Source organism: Cyprinus carpio, chromosome A4 (assembly GCF_018340385.1).
Source record: "Cyprinus carpio isolate SPL01 chromosome A4, ASM1834038v1, whole genome shotgun sequence".
NCBI classification, from domain to species: Eukaryota; Metazoa; Chordata; class Actinopteri; order Cypriniformes; family Cyprinidae; genus Cyprinus; species Cyprinus carpio.
The window spans coordinates 7,013,770-7,037,209 of record NC_056575.1 but is presented as its reverse complement, the minus strand read 5'-3'; the positions used below and the strand labels follow the sequence as shown (position 1 = coordinate 7,037,209).

The window sequence follows — 23,440 nt, the reverse complement described above, 5'->3', positions numbered from 1 at the left end:
CAATGATACAATGTTTGCATTCGCCGATACAAGTTGTAATATTTCTGATTAATCTCATATAGGTTGCATCTGGGTGAGTTTTATAATGTTTTAATTTGTTGATTCAGATTTTTGTTTATTTTAGTATCCTGCTAACAGAGTGCCTCGTCATTTTGTCAACAGTGTTAAGAAAGATGTAATTCTTGTCATGTTAATGACCATTTTCATGTGCAATTTAGTTGACGACATGAGCACTCCCTTTTATGTAATTGAAGGGCCCTCATGCTCTTCTTGGAGAAAACCATTCCCTGTTGTTTCTTTAGGGATAGCCTTCAATTAGCCCTCAAACAGAATTTGAATTTCTGAATGAACCACTGAAATCATGAATTTCTTTAATCTAAACAATAACAACAACTTGAGGGAGACATTAGACATTACGTTTGTGTTCAGTAGCAATCAAAAGTGTTAGGTTTTCCAGATCTGTCTTTCCTCCACCACTCTTCTCTTACCCTCCCTCATCTGTGCTCTGTCTGTAATCTCTTTAAGAATTCTCAGTCCCGGGGTAAATCAGATTAGATTTAGGGCTGCTTTCTATAACACTCCAACACCTTCCACTAACAGCTCTGCAGCAATACTGAATAATGAATCTGTACAATTAACATGCACTGCCTGCAAAATGCAAATCATCTACAGGGTGTACAGTATGTGACATAGAGTGTGTTTCCTGAAAGACAATGTTTGTGGTTGTTGCCTGCTTGAAAGCGTTTGTGTAGAGGAGGAGTCAGCATGTGCCTGGTAGCTCCTTCCTCTGACCTTGGCTACTGAGAGATGGAGAGAGAAAGAGGACAGTGTGTGTGTCTGTGAAGCGGTGGAGCTAATTCTTGCACTGCAGCTGTGTATATGATACCAGAGTTAATGTGGCACCAACAGCTTTAGATCCACTTGGGAACTTGCCAGAGAAAAACAGAGTGAGAGAAGAGGAAGGAAAGCATGTCTGCAGCATGTGCACAGCGCAGAGAAGCAGCACGGTAAGTCTCACTTGCATTGAATGTATTTGTGTGTTTGTGTGTGTGTGTGCGTGCATGTGTCAGTCCAGTGCAGCAATGTTGATGCTTTGTGACCGGATCTGAAGAAACCTATATTAGTTCAGATGCTCGATAGAATGTGGAAAGAGCTGAAAAAGCATATGACTGCAGCTGTTGGGTTGTCATTCTTGGTGCATGCTTTTATGGAAACACTTTGAATCTACATACTCAATGAATGACTGTATAGTTTAATGAATATGTGCAAATTCCTATATACAGTAGTTTCACAGTGTAATCAATGACTGAATGGCTGACTAGAGAAAAATCTGATCGATCCTCTTTCTGCAGCACTTGCCTTGTGTTCTGTAATCCTGTGTTCACAAACTGCACAGCAGTCAGTCACTGAGACATTTGAGAGGAGAGAGATGGGAATATATGGATATTAATCCAGGTCATTTATTTTTATGATGATGATACTTCAGGGTTTTGTTCTCCATTTACAGTGGACATGAGAATCATGTGTCAGTGACCGCCAATAAAATCGTGAGTTTTCGTTTTGAGAGTAACTTCTTCTTGTTCTTCTTACGCACAGTTTCCATGAACTGCTCGTGACCATATTCTTTGCTTAAAGGAATAGATCATTCCGAAATTATAATTCTTTAATCATTTACTTACCTTCAAACCTGTTTAACTTTTTTCTTCCACAGAGCACAAAAGGAGACGTTTAGCAGAATGTTCATGCTGTTCTTTTCTGTACAATGCAAGTGAATGGTGACCAGGGTCAGTCAAACTACAAAAATGAAAAAAAGTACTGTAAAAGTGGTCCATATGACTTGTCTGTCATCCAAAGTCCAAAAATAACTTTACATGAGGATCAGACTGAAGTTTTTTACCTCTAAGCTCTTAAAACGTTCACATTTGTAGTTTAATTTGTGTGCATATTGAGACGTGGCACTTCACAAGCAGTTATGAGTAACAAGAACCTATAATTATAAAAACTTTTTTCAAATTGATGTCAAACCTGGTGTGACGTGTCCTGGTGTGGCAAATGAGTTTAGAATAGGAAGATTAGAATATACTTAGAATATATGTTTATGATCCTTTTATGGTGTTTTTTGTTATTTTGGGAACTTGACAGCTCCTGGTCACCATTCAATTTTGATGACAGACTTTTCATTTCATCAAGATAAGAGAACGATTAGATTGACAGTCACCTTGTCTCACCCATAATCCCCCTCTTTTTCCAGTGTGTAGCATTCCCAAGATTTAATACCAGGCTGGCCCTGTTTCTAATGGGCTCCATTCTTTTAGACATTATATCAGTATCTGCTTTAGTGCATTTAAATAATCTAAGCACACTTGCTGTATCATATTCTTTCTTAAAGATAACACACAGATGTGCACAGATTATTCTGTCATTAATTTAAAAGACAAGTAGGTGCAAGAGGGTAAAGAAATGTGCCATTAAAAGGATTTGGACACCAAAATTGCGCTTAAATAGTCTCCTTATCATTGCATATAATCATGAGATATCAAATCAGGCATCATCTGGAAGCTCATATAATGACTCATTCTCATGTGGGCGCTTAGAGGTCAGACTTTTCATCCAGACTGAATAGCACGGCTGAGTAAAAGGCCTGAATGAACTGAGTCAGTGCAGTTGCTGTAATCTTTTGTATGTGCGTAATGAAGTGTTTTACTGTCTGGTGTTTATTGCTGACTCTGTGGAGCACTTTAATCCCCACCCCTTTTACTCAACAGCCAATCAGAATGATCACTGGTGTCAGTGCTGGAGCCACAGACTACTGCAAACACATTTTGTTTACCTGTTTGTTACCTGTCTGTACCTGTTTACACACACACACACACACACACACACACACACACACACACACACACACACATAGTAGCTATAGTTATCTATGCTTGATATAATACAGATAAACATACATTCAGATAATACAATATAAGGTAATGAGATTTACAAAATTGGTGAAATGAAACATTATTTTATTGTTTTTATTTATCAATTTGTTTATTTACTCAAAATTATTTGATTTTGCATTATCAATTCACCAATGCTTTTTTTGTTTGATGATCTCAAAATATCCAAGTATCAACTAATTTATTAATATAGTATACTAAATAATATTACTAATCATATATTATACTAAATATCACAAATTTCCAAGGATATTTTATTAGTTTATTGATTTAATTTGTTTTTAAAGTGTCTTTTATATGGATTTTATATTTTTTTCTCTTTTATAAGCAGTTACACATTGAGTTGAGGAGTTAATGAGAGACATGTGTCTGAGTGGAACATGATGTGAAGGTGGATAGCACGGAATAAGAATGTGGCAGCACTTTTGCTGACTTCACAAAAAAAATCTGCTTCACAGCCTATCTATGCAGATTGCTTTCTCTGTTCCCTGTTCCATGTTCATCTCTTCCCCATGTGTCCAAAATCACCCTGCAGTCACCAGAAATCATTTCTCTTCCTCAGATGTCCTGTGTCTGGTATCTTCTGGAGGTGAGCTGACTCCTGTGCGGGTCATCAGGGTCATTTGAGGAGCAGATATGTGGGACGGACAGTCTAAAACGTGTCATGTGCACGCCCTATTCGATGCCTTTGTTCAAGCCGCCACATGCAGGGAGACCCTCAGGGCCTTCCAGGAGCTGTGTGAAGAGCTGAAGCTGCATCCTGGTGGTCAGCCGCAGTTCTACCACACCCTGAGGAGCAGACTGCACTACTGGAAGGCCAAAGCACTATGGGCCAAACTGGATAAAAGAGCCAGCCAGAGAGAATACATGAGAGGGCATGCTTGCACCAGCACCACGGTACAAAGAGTCACCTGCAGTGCATTGCAAGAGAGAGTTCTCTTCACTAGTGTGCTGAAAACTGTTTCACATGCAGGTTTTTGTTGTGTGTTCAGTGTCTGATCATAGGTGCAGGTCCGTGTGGATTGCGGACAGCTATAGAGCTGCGATTTCTGGGCGCCAGGGTGGTTCTGGTGGAAAAGCGAGATATTTTCTCACGGAACAATGTTCTTCACCTTTGGCCTTTCACCATCCAGGACCTCCGTGGTTTGGGGGCCAAAAAGTTCTACGGGAAGTTTTGTGCTGGAGCCATAGACCATATCAGTAAGTTAATGTGAACTTGAACTGAGAATTAAATTAAAATTAAATTTATGCATTTAGCAGATGCTTTTATCCAAAGCGACTTACAGTGTATTCAGGCTATCAATTTTTACCTATCATGTGTTCCCGGGGAATCGAACCCCCAACCTTGCACTTCATAACGCAATGCTCTACCACTTGAGCTACAGGAGCACTGTGAACTGAGTTGAATACACATTTGTGGTTTTATTGCACACAGTGTATCAGTGAGATTTATTTTATTTAAAAAAAAAATGCTTCTCCTCCTTTTTTGGTGGTGTCCACTCAGGCTATTGGTTAACGCCCACTTTTCACAATCTTTTCACAATCAATTCCCAGTGAATAAAAGTCCCAACCTACTTTTTACCCAATATTTTTTTAAATAATAAAGTTATTTATTTGCTTTTAAAGTGGCCTTGTTATAGTTTTTTATTTATTTATTTTTATCAGTATTTAAATTTGATATTTAAATGAAATGTACATTTTCTTATTTTTTCATCTACAATTTACTTTATTTACAATTTAATAAAAAAAAAAGCATTAAACATTTAATAAGTAGATTTATATAAAATTTTAAATTTATATTTTATCATGTTGCGTTGCCTAAATATTTGTAGTATTTAAAATAATTTATTATTAATTTACTGTATTTAGACTAAAGGCACTTTCCATTTAATTAATTATTAATATTTTAATTATTAATTCATTTAATTATTAATTTTACTCATTTATGTCATAATTAATTTTTGTGAGTTTTATGATTAAAAGTCTACAAATATAAAATATACTTAAAAAACTAGTTATTCAACTTTTTTTTTTTTTTGAATGCCATTTAATGCTCATTAAGACATTTTAAATCCCATTTTCATGTTAATTTGATTTGATCAACATCTATGTCTGTGCAGGTATTCGTCAGTTGCAGCTGATACTTTTGAAGGTGGCCTTGTTACTGGGCGTTGAGATTCATGTGAATGTGGAGTTCAAACATCTAGTGGAGCCTCCAGAGGACCAAGAGAAATGTAAGAACATAATTGAACCAGTTTCACCCTAATTTTAACTGCCAACAAAATTGATTTTCACATTTGTACTGTTCAGGTGTTGGCTGGCGAGCAGAAGTCCACCCCAACTCTCATCCAGTCAGTCAGCTGGAGTTTGATGTGGTTATTGGGGCAGATGGTAGAAGAAACACCTTACCAGGTACAGTATCTGCGAAACACCTCGGTCTCAGGCCTGTTGTGATAACAGATTATCCAATCAGAAATGCAACAGACGCTTTAGTCAGTGGTTTATATGTCTTCCTGGTTTCACACCATTTCGTAACTTTAGTTCCCAAGTTCTCTGCTCATTTTCAATGGTCTTCCCTTTTTTTCTCTCTCTCACACATGCATTGCTGCACACAGTTTGTTCTCTAACTGGTTTGGCGATAGGAAATGACGCCACTCATATTGTGGTTATTAGTGGCACAAGCTAAAATAAACCCCTACTGTTTTAACTTGTAAAGAAATGTAAAAGATGTAGTACAGACTAGAGAAAATCGATCATGAAAACTTACCTACACTGTTCAATGAGATAATATATGATGTATTTGTGATTTATCAGCAAGATATCAGCATCCAGAAATAATATTAAGGAATATATTAGGGAATGTATAGTGTAATACTAAAATGAAAAGCTATTTTATATTCAGTGTCTCTTGTTATCGTGACTCTGCTGTTAAAATAAAATATAAAGACATAAAAGTAAAAAAAAATCATCTTGTGCGATGTCGTCATAAACTGAGGAACATCAAATGCTTGAAAAGTGTCTAGCGGTGGCAAGAAGCATATCACATGCTTCACAGTCATCTACAGCAGACAGTTCCCCTATTCTAATTTTACCCTGTTTTGGACGTCACTAATTCATTTTCTGGGTTTCAAAGCCTCTTTATGATGGTTTTATTCATCTGGGTCTGTTAGGGTTTCGCAGGAAGGAGTTTCGGGGGAAACTGGCCATTGCCATCACGGCCAATTTCATCAATCGCAACACCACTGCCGAGGCTAAAGTGGAGGAGATCAGCGGTGTTGCCTTCATCTTCAACCAGAGGTTTTTCCAGGACCTCCGGCAGGCTACCGGTACTCAATTATTTCATTGTAACTAAAACATTACTACAGTTTAAAGATACCAAAAGCTCATGTATTGCACTCAAATGTGTTTTAAGCAGTATACATTTTTGTATAGCTAAGCACGTTTGTCTTCTCAAATATGAATGAGTTATCATGTGTTTAAGATTATGTAAACAATAATGAGTTTCAGTCAACATCTTTTCTGTGCAGGAATTGATCTGGAGAATATAGTATATTACAAAGACGACACTCACTACTTTGTAATGACTGCCAAAAAGCAAAGTCTTCTGGAGAAAGGAGTCATTCTGCGCGTGAGTCTAATGTTGTGTGCATAAATCCGCGTTTCATACACATCGCTGTTTTGAGTGACTATTCGCTTGTGTATTTTTTGCAGGATTATGCTGACACTGAGATGCTGCTGTCCAGGAATAATGTGGACCAGAATGCACTGCTCTCATACGCCCGTGAAGCGGCTGATTTCTCCACCAATCATCAGCTCCCTATGCTGGACTTTGCCATCAACCACTATGGGCAGGCAGATGTGGCCATGTTTGACTTTACCTGCATGTATGCCTCTGAGAATGCGGCGATGGTGCGTCAGCGCAGGGGACACCCTCTGCTGGTCGCTCTGGTGGGGGATAGTTTACTAGAGGTGAGAGAACAAAGATCACTTAAAAAAATGCTACTATTAATACGCTTCTTTGCCTTATTTCCTAGAGAAAGTCCAAATAACCTTAAAACAAGATATAAATCTGAGAAGAAATATTACATAAGATATTAAGGCTTGCTTTTGGTAGTAATGCACAAAATTTCGGTATCCTTATCTGTGTGTGTGTGTGTGTGTGTGTGTGTGTGTGTGTGTGTATATATATATATGAATGTTCGCCGGGGTTCCCGCCTCCTTCTTTATTAGTTCTTAATATATTATTTTGAAATATTTTAAATTTCTCATTTGCACTAAAATTCAACAAAATCATTAATAATTTTATAAGTAAATTTATATTAAATGCATAATTTATATTTCAACATATTATTTTGATTCTTTGATTTTATTACATTTTATTTTTAGCTCAAAATGAATATCCATATTTTTCATAAATTTAATTTTATTTTTTTTTGTTTTGATTTGTAATTTATATTGTAGCATTTTTTTGTTATTTAAATTCACTTGCAGCATTTAAAATTATTGATTTTATATAAAAATAGTATAGAATTTTAATTTGCAATTATTTTGACTATAACATCATATTGATCAAGTTTTTGGTATCCCTTGTTTTAAAGAATATAAATGTATTTTGACACTCAATGATACATTTCATAATTAATTTTGGTAAGTTTTATCAATTAAATTTAAAATGTTTTGAAAATTAGTCACTAAATCTAGTTATTGTAATATAATTACTAATAATATAAAAACATTCTGAAAACACCTGCGATATTTTCCTGAGTTGTTTGCTCTGATTTTCCTCATTTTAAGCATTTTAGTGTATTTACACATCTCTTTTTCCTATAGCCGTTCTGGCCAATGGGAACAGGAATTGCTCGGGGCTTCCTGGCAGCCATGGACACAGCCTGGATGGTTCGCAGCTGGGGTCAGGGCAACACCCCTTCACAGGTTCTGGCTGAGAGGTCAGATTCTGAATGAAGTCAAGGCAGATTTATGCACAAACAGTTTTGACAATGTAGGATTCTATTCTAATACCCCCTCCGTTTCTTCCCCGTCTCAGAGAGAGTGTGTATCGGTTGCTTCCTCAGACAACACCAGAAAACGTCAGTAAAAACCACAGCCAGTACAGCATGGATCCTGCTAGCCGCTATCCCAACATCAATATGCAACTTGTCGGTGCTGCTCAGGTTAGAAACTTGCAATTCTAATCAAGTCACAATCAGTGATGGTGATCATGATGATGTTGAAAATGTGTGTACAGGTGTGTCATCTCATAGACACAGGTGAGGGTCCAGTTTTGAGCCTTGATGCAGTCAGCTCTCCACACCCAAGACTTACACGCCAAGGTATGTGTGACGTCATATATACCGTCTCCCACATATACATTCATACAAATAACATGCTGACTGTGTGTGTAGAGTCAGTTGCTCGTTACAGTAAGCTGCTGAGCTGGTGTCAGGAGCAAACACTCGGTTACATGAACGTGTGTGTGACGGACTTCACAACTTCCTGGAGGAGCGGCCTGGCCCTGTGCGCTCTCATTCACCGATTCAGACCTGACCTCATGTGAGTTCACACTCTTTACTCTGGGTATGAATGAGGGTTGTGGCGTTGTGGTAAAACATCTGGGCTGGTAAACTGGTTTATTTCACAGGTTGGCAAAACTATGAGTTACTTCTTTCTTTTGCTAGCATTTTATTGGATTAAAATGTATATGATGTGAATGTGGCGTCAATATTTTTGGTCTACTTCCCAGAAGGGACCATTTTAAATATGTATATCTGGTAAAAACAAAAAAATAAAAAAAAAATAAAAATATATATATATATATATATATATATTTATTTATTTATTTATTGAGGATTCGGGAGTTCCATATTAATAAATATTTGATTAAAAGCATCAGTAGCTAAATAGATCATGAAATGTGTCAATAAATAATTATACATATAAATATATTACATATTATTAAGTGTTGTATTTATAAATAATATATTTAATTAAATCATAATATAAATACATATTTTATTATTTATTTATTTATTGTAGTTTGTTTACGTAGTTATTTCTTCACACTATAAAAAAATATTTAACAGATGAGGAAATTTGTCAATAAATAAATCGCATTTAAGTTACGTTTTCTATTGGACTAGAGGACTTAAAGGGGTCATTTTCACTAAGAAGATCCAGTTAAACAGAAAGATTCGTTCGCGATCCGGACATCACTAGATGAGACAAAACCAATAAAACCCATTACAAACAAGGCATTTGTTGCATCCAGTGGGGACATAATTGATGATTATGTTGACTTGGAATTTGTTTTTTCGAGTTGGGTTGTGTTTAGTGCTGCGTAAACATAAAATCATGTCTGCATTTGTTATCTAAGAAACAACCAACAACAAGCCTACTCTACTGCTCAAAACTCACGTTTGAATCATCATTGGCAAATTATTTAAATATAAAAAACATACTTACAGGCTGTGAGTCTTAAGCGCCAGACTGTCCTTGCAAAGTTTGAACTGCCCAACTTTATAGAAACAGCCGTTGTGCCACAGATGCATTGTAGTTGTGTCCTCTTTTGGAAGACCAAACAAAGTAGTTTTGCTTTCACAACAAAACACACAGCAACTCCACAACATGGCAGTGGCGGCAACAGAGAGAATAAAAGTTACACCTTCTTTCTTTGTGTGAACATTTGGGCGACGTTATGCAAATCTTCCCACATAGTGATGTAGAGATGTGGGGGCGTGTTAGAACGAGCCGTTTTAGGGGGGTGTGGTTGACTCTTAACTTTTATAAAGAATATCTCTTTGGATTTGAGACTTTAGTCTTTGCAACTTTATAGTTCTTTTTTATGCACCAAGAGCTTGTAACACTCCAAAGAGAAAGGAAAAACTGAAATCGCATCATATGAACCCTTTAAGTGCTTTCAGTTCTTCAAAAGGAAATTTAGTAACTAAAAGTGTGGGTTGATTGTTTTATTGCATTGAGGTTTTCTGAATGTGTGACTCTGACACTAGCGTCTTTGTTTCTTGCAGTGATTTTGCGTCTCTGGAGGAGAGTGAGGCGGAGCTCAATGGTCAGCTGGGTTTGGACATGGCGGAGCAGGAATTTGGTATTTGTCCTATAATGACCGGCAAGGAGATGAGCACACTGGAAGAGAGTGACTCTCTTAGCATGGTCATGTACCTCAGTCAACTTTATGAGCTCCTCAAAGACACAGCGCCAGCTGGCGGTCAGGATAGGGCATTATCTGTTTTTTTAATTTTTAATTTTTTTCATATTTCTAACCTTTAATGTTTATTTATATACACACTTTTTTTCTCCGAACAGGAAACCTGAGCTCAGAAGAGAAAGCTGTTCTGTTCTCTAGCACCAGTTCACCCATCTCACTGCTCAGCAAACTGGGACAGAGTCTGTCCCGCAAACGCAATCCCAAGGTTCACACACACACTCACAATTACACAACAATCTTTTATCAGCCGTTACCTATATGTTAAGATGTGCTGTTTTTCAGGATAAGAAAGAGAAGGAAGCAGATAGTGTTGGGAAGAGGAGGAGAACAAGTCAGACTGACCAGTCAGAGGAGGTGAGTTGTTTTGACACATACACACATTTTTATATATATACTGTAGTACTGTATACTGTACTGTATATGGTATATATACTGTAGTTTTTTCCTCTATTAAGCATAGAGTTTATGTTGATTATCTGTGATATTTTCCTGATATTTTCCTGATATAGGAGGATGTTCCTCATGATACCAAAGAAAATAAGACTTCAGAATTAACTCCTGGTTCAGAACCAAAGGTCGCTGAGGGTCACAGCAAGGTTCGGTCCATGGCAACGCAACTGCTGGCTAAATTTGAGGAGAACTCACTGTCAGCCTCAGCCACTGCAACACGCCGACAGGTGTGTGAGTATTTGTGTGATTGCATGTGTGCTTTAACATGTATAAAGGTGTGTCTCCTTGTGCATACATATATTTGTTTAAGTTAAGCTACACCATGTCCTGACGAGGTGCAACACAATGTTTTTTTTTAAATTTGCTTTCTTTAAAAAAAAAAAAAGAACTAAGCAGGAGAAAGGATTTAATGCTTCATCGTGTCCATCTGACTTGATTAACAACAGTCTTAATTCACTCAAAAAATTAATTGATTAAAAAGAGTTTTGATTGAGTAAGGATTTTTTGCTTTATGGTGTTTTGAAGCGTGTTTTCCTTAATAATGAGTGACATTCCCTCCTCCTCATCAGCGAAAGCTGCTGATTGATTGAGTGGCTCCTGCACAAACTTACATACACACTTTAACAGGTTGAACTAGAATTGGCAAAGCCTTTAGGCAGAGTTGAAAGGTGTGTTTTATTAGTTTAAAAGCCACTGTCAGTGACCTGCGGCATTAGAAGACTGCACTGGGAATTTTTACTCTACAATGAATAACATTTTAATGTCCAACAACCCTACTTAAGAAAAAACACAACACAGCAGTAGCTGATGAGTTTGAAAAAGGTCAAAGTTCACTATGACTTGAAGCGGTGAGGTCTGTGCTATATGACTTGGTCCAGTAGTGTACATTTTTATATACCAATGGCAAATCGCTAATCTGGTTCTGTTTTAAGCTGTTTTAAGTTATGAAGGAGCTCTGTGTGTGAACTGGCCTGGGGCTCATATGACTTGTATTAACTGGGTTCGTTTTTAGTTGTTATTTGAGGGTCTTAACTGAAAAATCTCAGACAGAATTATTTATTATTTCTATCTAATCCTCTATGCTTCTTTCTGGCTTTGCCTTTGACTGACAGGTTTATTTCTAGATAGATAGATAGATTCAATTTCACTGTCAAAATCACTTTCAGAATGAATTTTTTTCCAGTTGATGAACTATGAAAACATTTACAGCCAAATTCCAATCAAAAACCAATTAGACTTTAAAGCGGCAGACGTCATAACTGAAGAGTGTGCTTATATTATTGCCCTTTGGTGTGGACATTAATATAGCTGTTGTTATGGTTATCTTTATAGTATTCATTTTTGTTGGCTTTCTCTATTTTCTAAGACCAATCTGTCATTTCCACACCTTTATGCTCTCATATGATTATTCATACATCATTTCTTTTGTCTTTTGTGATGGTTTTCATCTCTGAAGCATTTTGCATTCCTGCTTGTTTTCCATGCTCATCTTTTGATTTGTAGAGCTACATTCAGATGTATACGGGTGGAGTGAGCTCATTGGCTCAGCAGATAGCCAATCAGATTCAGAGTCAGCAGGATCAAGCTCCCATGCTCCTTCACAGGAGGGAGTTGGTAAGAGTTCACCTTTAGTGCCCTAACATTGTGAATAGTGTCCCTTTTAGTGTCTGTATTACTGTGTGTATGAGGTCTGTAACCCAGTGCTGACTTTTGTTTGGTGTTATATTTACTAATTTCTGTGAGTGTGTGAGTTCCTGCTGTAATCCAGTTCCTCTAAGAAGGCACAACGCTTTACGGCTTTGTTAGACTGATCACACTCAAAGTGTTGTTCCATGGAAGTGCTGCAATCAAATGTTATTTATTGTAATAATCAAACTTGTGTCTATGGCATGTGGTGAAATCGGAGACTTTGTTTGAAGCATTTCATTATGTTAGCCATATTTTATGTAATATATAAATTTTATTTTCTATATAAATGAAAAAATAAAATAAAATGCAATATAAGAATAAAATATTAAATAATAAAATAAATTATTTGCAAAAAATAAATAACACAATAATTATAATAAGTAATACTAATAAAAAAATGATTGAATGCACACTGTCACCCCAGTTCTGTCCTGAGTGCTGTAATTGCCCAGGTTAAGCATCTTTATTTTGACTCTTGACCTTTGGCTTCTCACCTGTAGGGTTGTCGAAAGGAGTTTCCTGTGAATATGGGCGGCAGCGATGTGTGTTATTTCTGTGGCCGTCGCGTTTATGTCATGGAAAGGCTGAGCGCGGAGGGAAAGTTCTTCCACAGGAGCTGCTTCCAGTGTGACCACTGCAGCACCACGTTACGTCTGTCCAACTACGCTTACGACCAGCTACATGGTGTGTGTATGATTAACCATTTTTCAGTACTTAGTGTTTTTAAGATTTTATGCTCATATCAAAAACAATAGGTGTTTAGCTTTTAATGGATGTTGTCACAAGATGGGCAATACATTGTGTGAAAATGCCCTGTTGTTCTGTGTTCCTGTAGGCGACTGTTTTCAGCAAAACAAACTGCTCTTTTGTTACCATTGCACAGTCATAAGGTCTGAAATATGTGTCTGTTGGGACAGGGCTTTTATTGTTGTCCGACAATGACAGTAGGGCACACACACACACATTGAAGGCCCTCAGCAAAATGCCTTTTAAGCATTTTTTAAAAACAGGAATCAAAACAACAAAAAGTTCCAAGTGATAGGGTCGTATAGATCACATGATTCAAATACTTCAAGTTTAAAAAAAGAAGCGGCATTCAGACAGACTGTAAGTTACGGTATAAATAAGACATTTACTCCCTGCATCAGCTACTTTTTTATTTTACTGCTCTCTCACGTCTTATCCTTTCTTTCGGTCTGTACAGGAAAGTTTTACTGTAAGCATCACTTCAGCTTCAGAATGGCTCAGAGAAAGAGACTGGCCCCACCTGTGGTCCCTCGACCTACTCAGGTAACCTCATCATATCACCATTACACTTCTTTAAGATCCTCAGTGTGCCTGTTTTTAGATTTTTATTTTTAGATATATTTTAGAAAAAATTATATAAGAGTAATATCAGCGTGTTTTATATATGTTTTTGAATGATTTTTTGTTAAAATAGGAATGTGTTAGACAGATTTGTAAATACATTTATGATTTTTAATGTATTTTTTTTTTTTACATTTTTATTTACTTTATTTTATACTTTTTGTAATAAATATTTATTTTTGTATATATATTTACACATATATGTGTGTATATAACTCTACCATTGTTTATTCTGCATTCAAACATGCTGTATGTATTTTATTTAAAATATTTTTTATATAATTTAGTTTCCATTATATAAATAAAAATGGAAAGGAAATCATAGAAAAGTTGTAATATCCATTTCTTTGATTAAAAAAAGTATTGTTGCTTTTATCGATGTGTAATGCAGACTTGTGTGTGTTTCTGTCTCTTCAGGCTCCCCCTGCTCCGTCCTCGGCTTCCACGTCGTTGTCCTCTCTAGGGTCAGTGTGCACAGCCACCCCACCAGACAGCTGGTCCTCCATCGCCCCCTCAGACATGGTATCCAGCCTGGCCAAGAGACTGTGTGGTACCCCAGAACGCATTGAGCTGGAGAACTACAAACCCTGTCCAAAGCAACAGGACAGCCCACTGCAGGAGGTCCCAGAGGAGACGCTTGCACAGCACAACCTCAGCGCTAGCGTGCAGGAGAAGAACACAGAGGAGCAGTCCAGGTATCCAAACATACTCCTGTTATGCTCCTAATATTTACTGGCATGTTTTCCCTGGCTAAATCTGTCTCTTTTTTGGGTCTTCAGTAGCTCTGAGTCAGACTTAGAGGAGGAGGAGCTTGCCTGGAAGAAGGAGGAGGGGCCAAACATCAGGACCAATGGAGAGAGAGAGTTAGACCTGGGGAAGGAACTAAAGGAGGAAGAGGGAGGAGAGAACCAGGAAAATCAAGAGGAGGAGGAGGAAGAAGAAGAACAAGACGAAGGAGATTCTAGTGATGGTGGGTGTTTGTTTCTATTCAGTTTCTTTAGAAATGTCTCTAATAAAATGGGCAAAGTAATCTTGTCTGACATTGTTTTTGACTATATAGCTTGTTTATTTCAGAAAAATCATCTTAAGATGAGGTATTGTTCAATTTAATGTCTGTCTTTATGTATTTTTGTGTCATATTTCCACAATATGTTTGTTTGTGTGCGAGGTGAATGTTGTCATGCTTGTTTGTATGTTTATTGTTGTGTATTCACCACAGTATGTGTGTGTATTTTGGGGTGTGTTGACATGTAGAGGGTGAGTACTGCCCTTGGCAGAGGGAACGACTCTCAGGGGTGTGGCTTGAGGAAGAAGAGGCGGGGTTTGTTAAAGGTAGCACCGCCCCTGATGACAATTGATGGCTTTCATTTTGTTTGCCGGTTATTTCATTTGCAGGCTGTGCATGATTAATGGTGCATTTTTAATGTTTGTATATTTTAAAGTTGGCATTTTTTGTTTTTGGTTATGCTCTAGAAATATTTTGCAGTTGTTTTAGTTTGCCTGTTTTATATATTTTGCAAATTAGTATCTAACTTGAACTGTGTCCTAACTTAGCACAACATGACATGTTTTCAAATTTTATTTATCTTCCCACATAGAAAGCAATAATGCTGCACAATGCAAACAATCACTACCAATTCCAACATATTTGCTATATAGTGTAAGATTCTGAACCAGTAAGACTGCACTAAGGGAGCAGAAACAGAAATAACAAAAAGCAACTTTAATTCACTATGCCTGGTTTGCACATACTTTTAATGACTTTTGCGGTTTATGAAGTATAAATAAAGAAATGACCTACTTTATAGATACTAGACAGTAAAAATTGATGCACAGCAAAAAATGTACACAAAATGTACACGAAAATGATGCACATGGTACAAGTAATGTGAAATGTACTACACTAAGGTCATAACAGTAGCAATAGGTAGATGCACACTTATAAAATAAACTATTTGAAAAAAATATAATGTATGTATATATATATATATATATATATATATATATATATATTATATTTATATTTTATTTATATTTTTATAAATATATATATATATGTATATATATATATTTACAAATAGCTTCTTTTATAAGTGTGCATCTACCTATTGCTACTGTTATGACCTTAGTGTAATTTCTAAATTAATAAAAAAAATATATATTATTTAGCCATTTTATATGTTTGAGAACTGATTTGAAATATAGTTCCAGAATATGGATCTGCCAAATGTGGAAAACGTCCAAAACAATAAATTAGCATTTCTATAGTTTATTTGTACCATGATTAAACCCTCTTTACAAGCTTATCTTTTCTCAGGCTGATTTATATTACTGCTTGTTTAAGAGCACCTGAAAGGCTGCACCGCTTTCCCCACAAAACAATTTTGTTAAGAAGATTCTAGAACTAATCTAGAATTTTCAAATTTTCATTAAACTTTTTTCTTTATCCCTTCATTCTTTAAATAGCAGAGTCGTTTGAAGGATACAGTGATGACACGGATATAGACACCAGCTCAGACGGAGAGTCCAAACCATGTGACCAACAGCAACAAGAAGAGTCCCCAACCTCTTTGAAACCACCAGAATCAGGCCCCACTCCCACACCTGAGCTATCGACGAACCCCGAGAACCCACCTGTCAAGAGTTTAGAGGTCGTAGAGGAGTTCTGGCTGAAGAGTGCAGAGATCAGGAAGAGTTTAGGCCTGACTCCGCTGCCTAGAGAATGTGACCCCAAACATACGGCAGCCCAAACATCTAACATTAAAGAAAACTTTTACACCTCAGTCACTTACATACCGTCCTGCAATACCAATTCTGCCTACCAAATGCCAAGAAACTGCGACTCCAGCACACAAACTCAATCTCAAAGTACATCCCCGCCTGAACCATCTCACACTACGGACGGCGATGCAGCCGTCGCTTTAGAAGAGACGAGAGGCCGCTGTTCTGTAATCCACCGACTAAGCATCACTGTAGAAGGTTGTGTGATGGGGGACAAGCAGGATTTGGACCTAAATTCCACCTCATTTGGAAATGAAAGCGTTTTAAATCCAGACACAGGTCTTCCGACTCCTCCCTACAGCCCATCTCACTCCCCTCGTGCCCTTCACCATTCTGAACCGATACTGGGCCGAGAGGTCATGGTCTTCTCATCGACCTGCGCTATTCCTGTTCCACAGCGGGACGGTTTTAATCCCGACCTCGATCAAGCGAGTCTTCCTCCGGATGAAATTGAGATCCTATGTGGAGATGAGGCGGAAGAAGCTTCCAGACTGCCGGAAAGATCCTGTGTCTCTGAAACCGAGGACACGGCTGGCCAGATGGACAACCGTAGGTTGGAGCACAGGAGGACACTTCCAGACCGGATGGTCGCCCCTCTGCTGGCAGGGGGACCGGAGGTCAGGCTTCGTAAGTCAGAGATGAAGCTGTGGGGGGCAGACACGCGTGTGGAGGAGAAAGAGAAAAAGTACAACTCGTTGTTTTCCCCCTGTAAAAACAGCAAGAGTGTGAACGCAGGGGCTGAGACTCAGCGGGAGCCAGGAAAGCACAAATCGCTCTGGAAGACCGTTTTTTCGGTGCATAAGAAAGACAAAAAGAGGAAGGAGGCTGTGATGGTGGCGGAAACTCAGCCTGCCGCAACTAACACAGAGAGCAAGCGGAAAGTGTCGGGAATCAACAGAACCTCAGGTGAGATGGATGGATGGATGGATGGATGGATGGATGGATGGATGGATCTATAAATAAACTGTACCACATGAACATGACATGAACATGACTTTCTACATTGCAGACTTGTGTTTCCGAAAAAATCCAAGTTTCTCTGAAGATACAGACTTGTCCTGCCATGCTCTTCTAGAAAGATGTCCTCTTAGAGCTCAGGTAGAGTAAAACACTCCTATCTCCTTTCTCTGATCCTTAAGGCTACATTAAACATTATTCTGCATATTTTCAAGGGCAAAATACAGCCATTTCAATAGAAATCCATGCAACTGGAAATTTCACAAAGGATATCTGTTTGGTTTGAAAGTGACTTCTGTGTTAGCTGTGCTTCATATATTGCCACATTATTGACAATAGAAAATGAAAATTCTGCTACCTTTAGAATAAAACAGGCAATTTGTGCTGTGTGTCTTTAAGACTTTTATGTAACTGGCCTTTTCGCTTTATATCAGAAGTCCAAGGACTTCAGAGTGAGTCATTTTTGCAGCTTAGTTCCAATAAATTGATTTTATCTGAAAGTTCCCATTATTTCACAGTTCAGTGAACTTGAAAAATCAAGGAAAGTTTGATTTCTCACAATATGACTCCATTGTTATTTATCTTTGCTGCTCACTTTACTTTTGTAATTGATTTTTGTCCTTTACATTTTCTCATGGCCCTCTTTAGTCTTCAGATATTTTCTATATACAACAATATGCAACTCATTGCCTAGCATTTATCCGTGACTCCTTAGAGCTTTATAGCTGGACTAATGGAATAATTTAATGCTTCGTGAGTTTTCCTATTGAAAGTTTGTGGTAATTAAATGTCTTTTTTCTAAATGTGCTCTCAGCTGAAGGAAGAACTGTCTGATATCAAGTCAGACCTTTTGAAAGAAACAATATATGAGAAGGTGCATGAAGGGGATGAGGTATCAAATATGGCAATGAATTGTTTTTACAGAGTTTAGATTGTGATGCTTAAAGTAGCTTGGAAAACCGTTTCCTGTGATTATAGCTCATAGATGTGTATTTTGTAATGGAGTTTGTGCTGTGTTTAGCACTGTTTAGTTGTTGTACTCATAATACAGATTAATGGATTATTTATAGATTAATTCAGTTTCTGTCTTCTCTCTCCCGAGTCGCTTTACGTGCCTCATGCATTGGCATTCAAGAGGGCGTATGCTGTTAAGGTAGCAGCTTTTTATTTCACGTGTTGAGCCCCTTCAGTCTTTAATCCCATTGGCTGAATCTGCAACATTCAGCATCTTGTCCCTTAATAGAAACGCAGTGTTTTGCCAGAGCTGCCGACCAAGGCGGCCACACCAGTGTCGTCATGTCCGTCAGAGGTGGTAGGTGTTTGGGTGGTGTTCCCGGACCCTTCCAGCATAAGTTTCTGTACCACGCTTTTTCAGAGAGCAGAAACGGAGGAAGAACTCAACGCCAAGCTGACACGCCGAGTGCAGAGAGCAGTGCGCAGACAGGCCAAGCAGGAGGAGCTGCGGAGGCTGCACAGGGCACAGGTCTGTGTGTGTCGTCTTTGAAGCATGCTTGTTAATGTGCCTCTTGAACAATATGTATTTATTTTTGTATACGTCATCTCAGATAATCCAGCGTCAGTTGGAGCAGGTGGAGGTCAAGCAGAGGCAGCTGGAGGAGAAGGGTGTAGCTGTGGAGAAAGCACTAAGAGGCGAAGCAGGTACCTGTCAATCATCTGTCACTTCCTTGTCAAACGGATGAGCCTAAGCAATAATATCATTTTATAGAAATAATTTAATAATTAATTAATTTAGCAATTTAAAGATTCAGAACTGATTAAATTGGATTCAGTTATTCAAAACATTATTTTATTTTACAACATTTTATTATATTATTTTACATATCTTTTAATGTCGTTCCATGCAAATTGTGATCAGTCCTGTTCTTAATCAGTTTTTATCTAATAAATAGGCTAATAGTAATAAAAAAAAAATATATATTTTAATAAAAATAATACATAATAATGCATTAAAAATCATAAATATATAATTTTATATAATATAATCAAAAAAATAAAAATATCTAAATAAAAAAACAATTTTATGATACCAGCCTTAAACCAGCCTAATCTGGTTTGCTGGTGTAAGATGGTCTTAGCTGGTTCAGATGTATCTTGAATATAAGTGTATTTGGTGTTTTAAGCTTAAACCTCACAAATGTTTTTATTATATTAATTTATTTTATTTAATATTTTAGCCATTCTTGCAATATATATGATGTACTATGAAATGTCATCATCCCTCATTGTTCATACTCATTATATGTTTGTTAACAAAGTCTTACATTCATCAAAAACATATTGCCTATCATCTTTTACTGTTCACGGCATTAGCGTATTTTCATAAAACACAGAGACAGAGCAGTGCAAGATATTCTGTTTTCTTTGACTTCTAATGGTCACAATCCTCATGACTTGTCTTTCCTCATGATATAGACTTCTGGGGAGACTCTAGTACATCTAATCTTTTGGACATACATCTGGGTGGTATGTACGACAATTTGACTTGGCGCTCATGCTAATGACACTAACAAACACGTTTACCAACTTACAGGCTCATTAGTTAATGAGTTAACACAAATTAAACAGCCGTTTTAGAATCTTTATGTTAACATGGTGGTGTAAAAACAGGCTTTTTTCGTGCTGTGGACCCTGTCCTGTCTGCTTGCTATTAGCTTTGTGTCTAAATTGGATCTTGGTGCTCGTGGTAGCATTAGTTAGCTTGTATCGTCTGGTGGGTGTGACTGTATGAGATGAGATGTTAGTTGGGGTAGATCGATGGTGTATTTTTAGAAGTTATTTCAACTTTTACTTTCAGCTTACCTCTCCGGTGGCCTACTTTCTGAGACAGCAGGTTGTCAGTCAGACCACTGCCTGGACATGAACATCCAACTCGACCCATTTCAGCTTCGCACCTCACATTCCTCCACTGTTCCCATCCTTGCTTTGTTGCGTTCCTGAATTCCTGAATTGCTCCTCTCCTCTTTTTTTCTGCCGTCTCTGCGGTCTTAGTCGAGCCCTTTCTAGGTTCCCCTCGTAGAAGGCCTGTCTATCTCTGTCCTTGCTCTTCCTCGGAAGGTAACACCTCCCCAGCTTCCTGTCTCACACCTCTAGTGTGGATTTTGTAATACCAACCATTTCTAAATCCTTTTACCTTTCTCTCTTTTTCCTCTTTCTTCCTGTGTCCTGCTGTATGCAGCCAAAGCTAAAGGGACAGAACACGATCATTCAGTTTATGTCTGTACAGTCTTTTTTCTTTATGTAGTGCAAGAACCTCCACTTCATCAGCTAAGTACGTTATTCTGTCCTGTAATCTCAAATTTCATTCTGTAACCTTCCGCGATGGAGTTGCATGGGCATGACACTTTATTGATCTGCATGGCTGTCCATACATCTAAAATGTCACACCCTGTTTTATTTGGGAAATGATGGGAATTGACATTGTGTGTGTGTGTGTGTGTGTGCGCAGATGTTTTTTTTGTATCATTGTCTAGTGTGTATCAGTTCACTGTTTGTTTTTGTCTGCTTGCATGTTTTGATAAAAACACTACTGTTCAAAAGTTTAAGGACACTAAGATTTTATTATTATTTTTTTTTTAATTAACTTTTATTCAGCAAATGATGCACTGAATTGATCAAAAGTGACATTAAAGACATTTGTAATGTTACGAAAGTGATACAGTAAATGTTGTTCTTTTGAACTTTCTATTTATCTTCACAGTTTCCATAAAAATATTAAGCAGTTTTCAACATTGATAATAAGAAGAAATGTTTCACCAAATCAGCAATTTAGAAATTTTTCTGAAAGGTCATGTGACACTGAAAATTATTATGAGTTATGGCTGCTGAAAATTCTGCTTTGCATCACAGGAATAAATTACATTTTATAATATATTAAAATAGAAAACATTTTTAACTGTATTCAAATTTCACAGTTTTTAATGTATTTATTTGTTAAATAAATGCAGCCTTGGTAAGCATAAGAGACTCAAGAGGTTCAAAAACATTAAAAGGATTTACTGACCCCAAACTTTTGAACAGTAGTGAAGTTTATAAGCAGGGTCCAAAATTAGCTTTTTAAAGTGTTTTTAAATTAATATTATAATAAATTAATTAATAAAATATAAATATTTAATACATACATACAAAAACTAATTTATAATAGATTTTTAAGTTAAAAATTAAATTTATTTCTTATTATATATATATATATATATATATATATATATATATATATATATATATATTATATATATATATATATATATATATATATATATAATTTTATTTATTTATTTTTTGTATGTCTTTCATTTGACTTGCATGTCTTTCATTTTATCTTTCAAGCTATCATTCTTATATTGAGGGACCAAAGCCGAAGCCAATTTTATAAAGTAATAATTTGGACCCTGTTTAGACACATTTATGCATATGTATGTTAGCGTGTCCAGTGTCCCATGCTCCTCTTCTCTCTTACAGGAATGGGAAAGAAAGATGATCCTAGCTTAATGCATCAGTGGTTTAAACTGGTGCAGGAGAAGAATGCTCTCGTGCGCTATGAATCTGAGCTCATGATATTGTGAGTATTCAACAGTTTGAATGTTTAAATAGTGTCTGAACTGTGCAGACTGATCTGGCATTGTGTGTTTACATCAGGTATTACATACTGTAAGTGTTCAGCTTCTCGGTTTGGTCTAGTATTGTTTGATCGCTCTGTTCTCATCTGTGTGGTCTGTACACAGTGCACGTGAACTGGAGCTGGAGGACAGGCAGAGCCGACTGCAGCAAGAGCTGAGAGAGCGCATGGCGGTGGACGGTTAGAGCACACAGAGGATATTAATTATTCAAATTCCCCTTACTCCTTTGTGGTTTTCTCTCATAGTGGTTCTTTAATTAATAGCAACTTCACAGCACCTCTTTCTCTCTCTCAGACCATCTGAAGGGGGAGGATGAGCTGGTGGAGGAGAGGCGTATATTGAGTGAGATGCTGGATGTGGTGGAGCAGAGGGATGCGCTGGTGGTCTTGCTGGAGGAGCAGCGAGTGAGGGAAAAAGAGGAGGACAGTGACCTGGAGGCCGTCATGCTTTCTAAGGGCTTCAGTCTGCACTGGGACTGACTCGCACATGCACGAATCTCTACCATTAAACTACATGGGTGTCTGAATAATGAATCCCGGGACACAGCAAGAGATTGACCCAGAGGCAATAATTCCTTTGAGGTGCAAAATACAGGCCCTGAATAGGACAAATGGCAATGTCTTGCTGCCAAATACTACTATTCTAGACTGCTACGGTACTATGCAAAGGAACCTCTTTTTGTTTGCTCTCTTTGTTGATAAAGTTAAGGTACATCTGTAGTTTTACCCAGATCCACCATGTTTTGACTTAACGGAAATTAATATGGAATGGCATATATAACCACATTGTCAATATACAGTACAGATTGATGCATGTAAAATTATACAAAATAAGACCTGTGTTTATTAATGAATTTTAAGATGTTTTTCTTTCTTTTTTTGGACAACCTGTATAAGCTAACCTCACACAGTTCATTTATTGGATGAAATGTGCTTTTTTTAATTATCGTAATTTTCTCTGCATAATCTACTCGCACAGAATTTATTTGAAATTGCGGTTATGTATAATTCTGTAAAACTTCCTTGCATTAAACAACCATTCTTTTAAGAAAAATGTATGGACTATTACATTTTCATTTGGAGTTTAGTCACCGTTTTGTTTTTTTGGCATGAAAACCATGGATGTGTTAACACTTTGGTGTTCTATAACCTTTATAATGCAGCAGTTATAATGCTAATATTAATAAGTAATAAAAAATAATGGATGTAATTACCAAAATTATAAAATTCTTATTTAAAATTAACAATTTATTTTATTAAAAATTAAAAATAAAACTTGTTAATATTCCTGGTTTTTGCAGAAAATGACAGTATTACACAATTCAGTGCTTTAACTGTGTTTAGACCCAAATGTCTGAAGTAAAAATGTCATTACACATATATAAACAGCTCATA

At 37.0% G+C, this 23,440-nt stretch overlaps 1 protein-coding gene across 14 annotated transcripts; it reads left to right on the top strand.

The window, feature by feature from the left end:
- Positions 1 to 481: 481 nt before the first annotated feature.
- On the top strand, positions 482 to 23,101 carry LOC109079851 (protein-methionine sulfoxide oxidase mical3b-like). 14 transcript variants are annotated; one of them, XM_042748720.1, is made up of 32 exons: positions 509 to 1,007; positions 3,511 to 3,845; positions 3,941 to 4,148; positions 5,069 to 5,182; positions 5,259 to 5,360; positions 6,119 to 6,274; positions 6,476 to 6,576; positions 6,660 to 6,917; positions 7,779 to 7,894; positions 7,993 to 8,119; positions 8,194 to 8,278; positions 8,351 to 8,498; positions 9,971 to 10,167; positions 10,266 to 10,372; positions 10,450 to 10,521; positions 10,677 to 10,844; positions 12,121 to 12,231; positions 12,807 to 12,990; positions 13,511 to 13,596; positions 14,092 to 14,369; positions 14,454 to 14,644; positions 14,929 to 15,006; positions 16,141 to 17,361; positions 17,465 to 17,553; positions 18,788 to 18,895; positions 18,978 to 19,071; positions 19,846 to 19,896; positions 20,422 to 20,487; positions 20,609 to 20,701; positions 21,889 to 21,988; positions 22,152 to 22,225; positions 22,341 to 23,101. In XM_042748720.1, exons 2-32 carry the CDS (start codon positions 3,585 to 3,587, stop codon positions 22,523 to 22,525), a joined length of 5,229 nt encoding a protein of 1,742 aa, XP_042604654.1. In that variant the 5' UTR covers positions 509 to 1,007; positions 3,511 to 3,584; the 3' UTR covers positions 22,526 to 23,101. The 14 variants fall into 14 exon arrangements, with proteins under 14 accessions (XP_042604716.1, XP_042604651.1, XP_042604676.1 ...); XM_042748717.1 differs by having other exon boundaries at positions 485 to 1,007; positions 8,194 to 8,498; positions 14,457 to 14,644; XM_042748714.1 differs by having other exon boundaries at positions 504 to 1,007; positions 8,194 to 8,498.
- The last annotated feature ends 339 nt before the right edge of the window (positions 23,102 to 23,440 follow it).

Excerpts from the sequence above, each read along its gene's own strand:
- LOC109079851 (XM_042748714.1), top strand. The coding sequence starts at position 3,585 with ATGTGGGACGGACAGTCTAAAACGTGTCATGTGCACGCCCTATTCGAT. Across the intron at positions 3,846-3,940 it reads ATGCTTGCACCAGCACCACG|TGTCTGATCATAGGTGCAGG; the intron begins GTACAAAGAGTC and ends TTGTGTGTTCAG. Across the intron at positions 14,645-14,928 it reads CGAAGGAGATTCTAGTGATG|AGGGTGAGTACTGCCCTTGG; the intron begins GTGGGTGTTTGT and ends GTTGACATGTAG.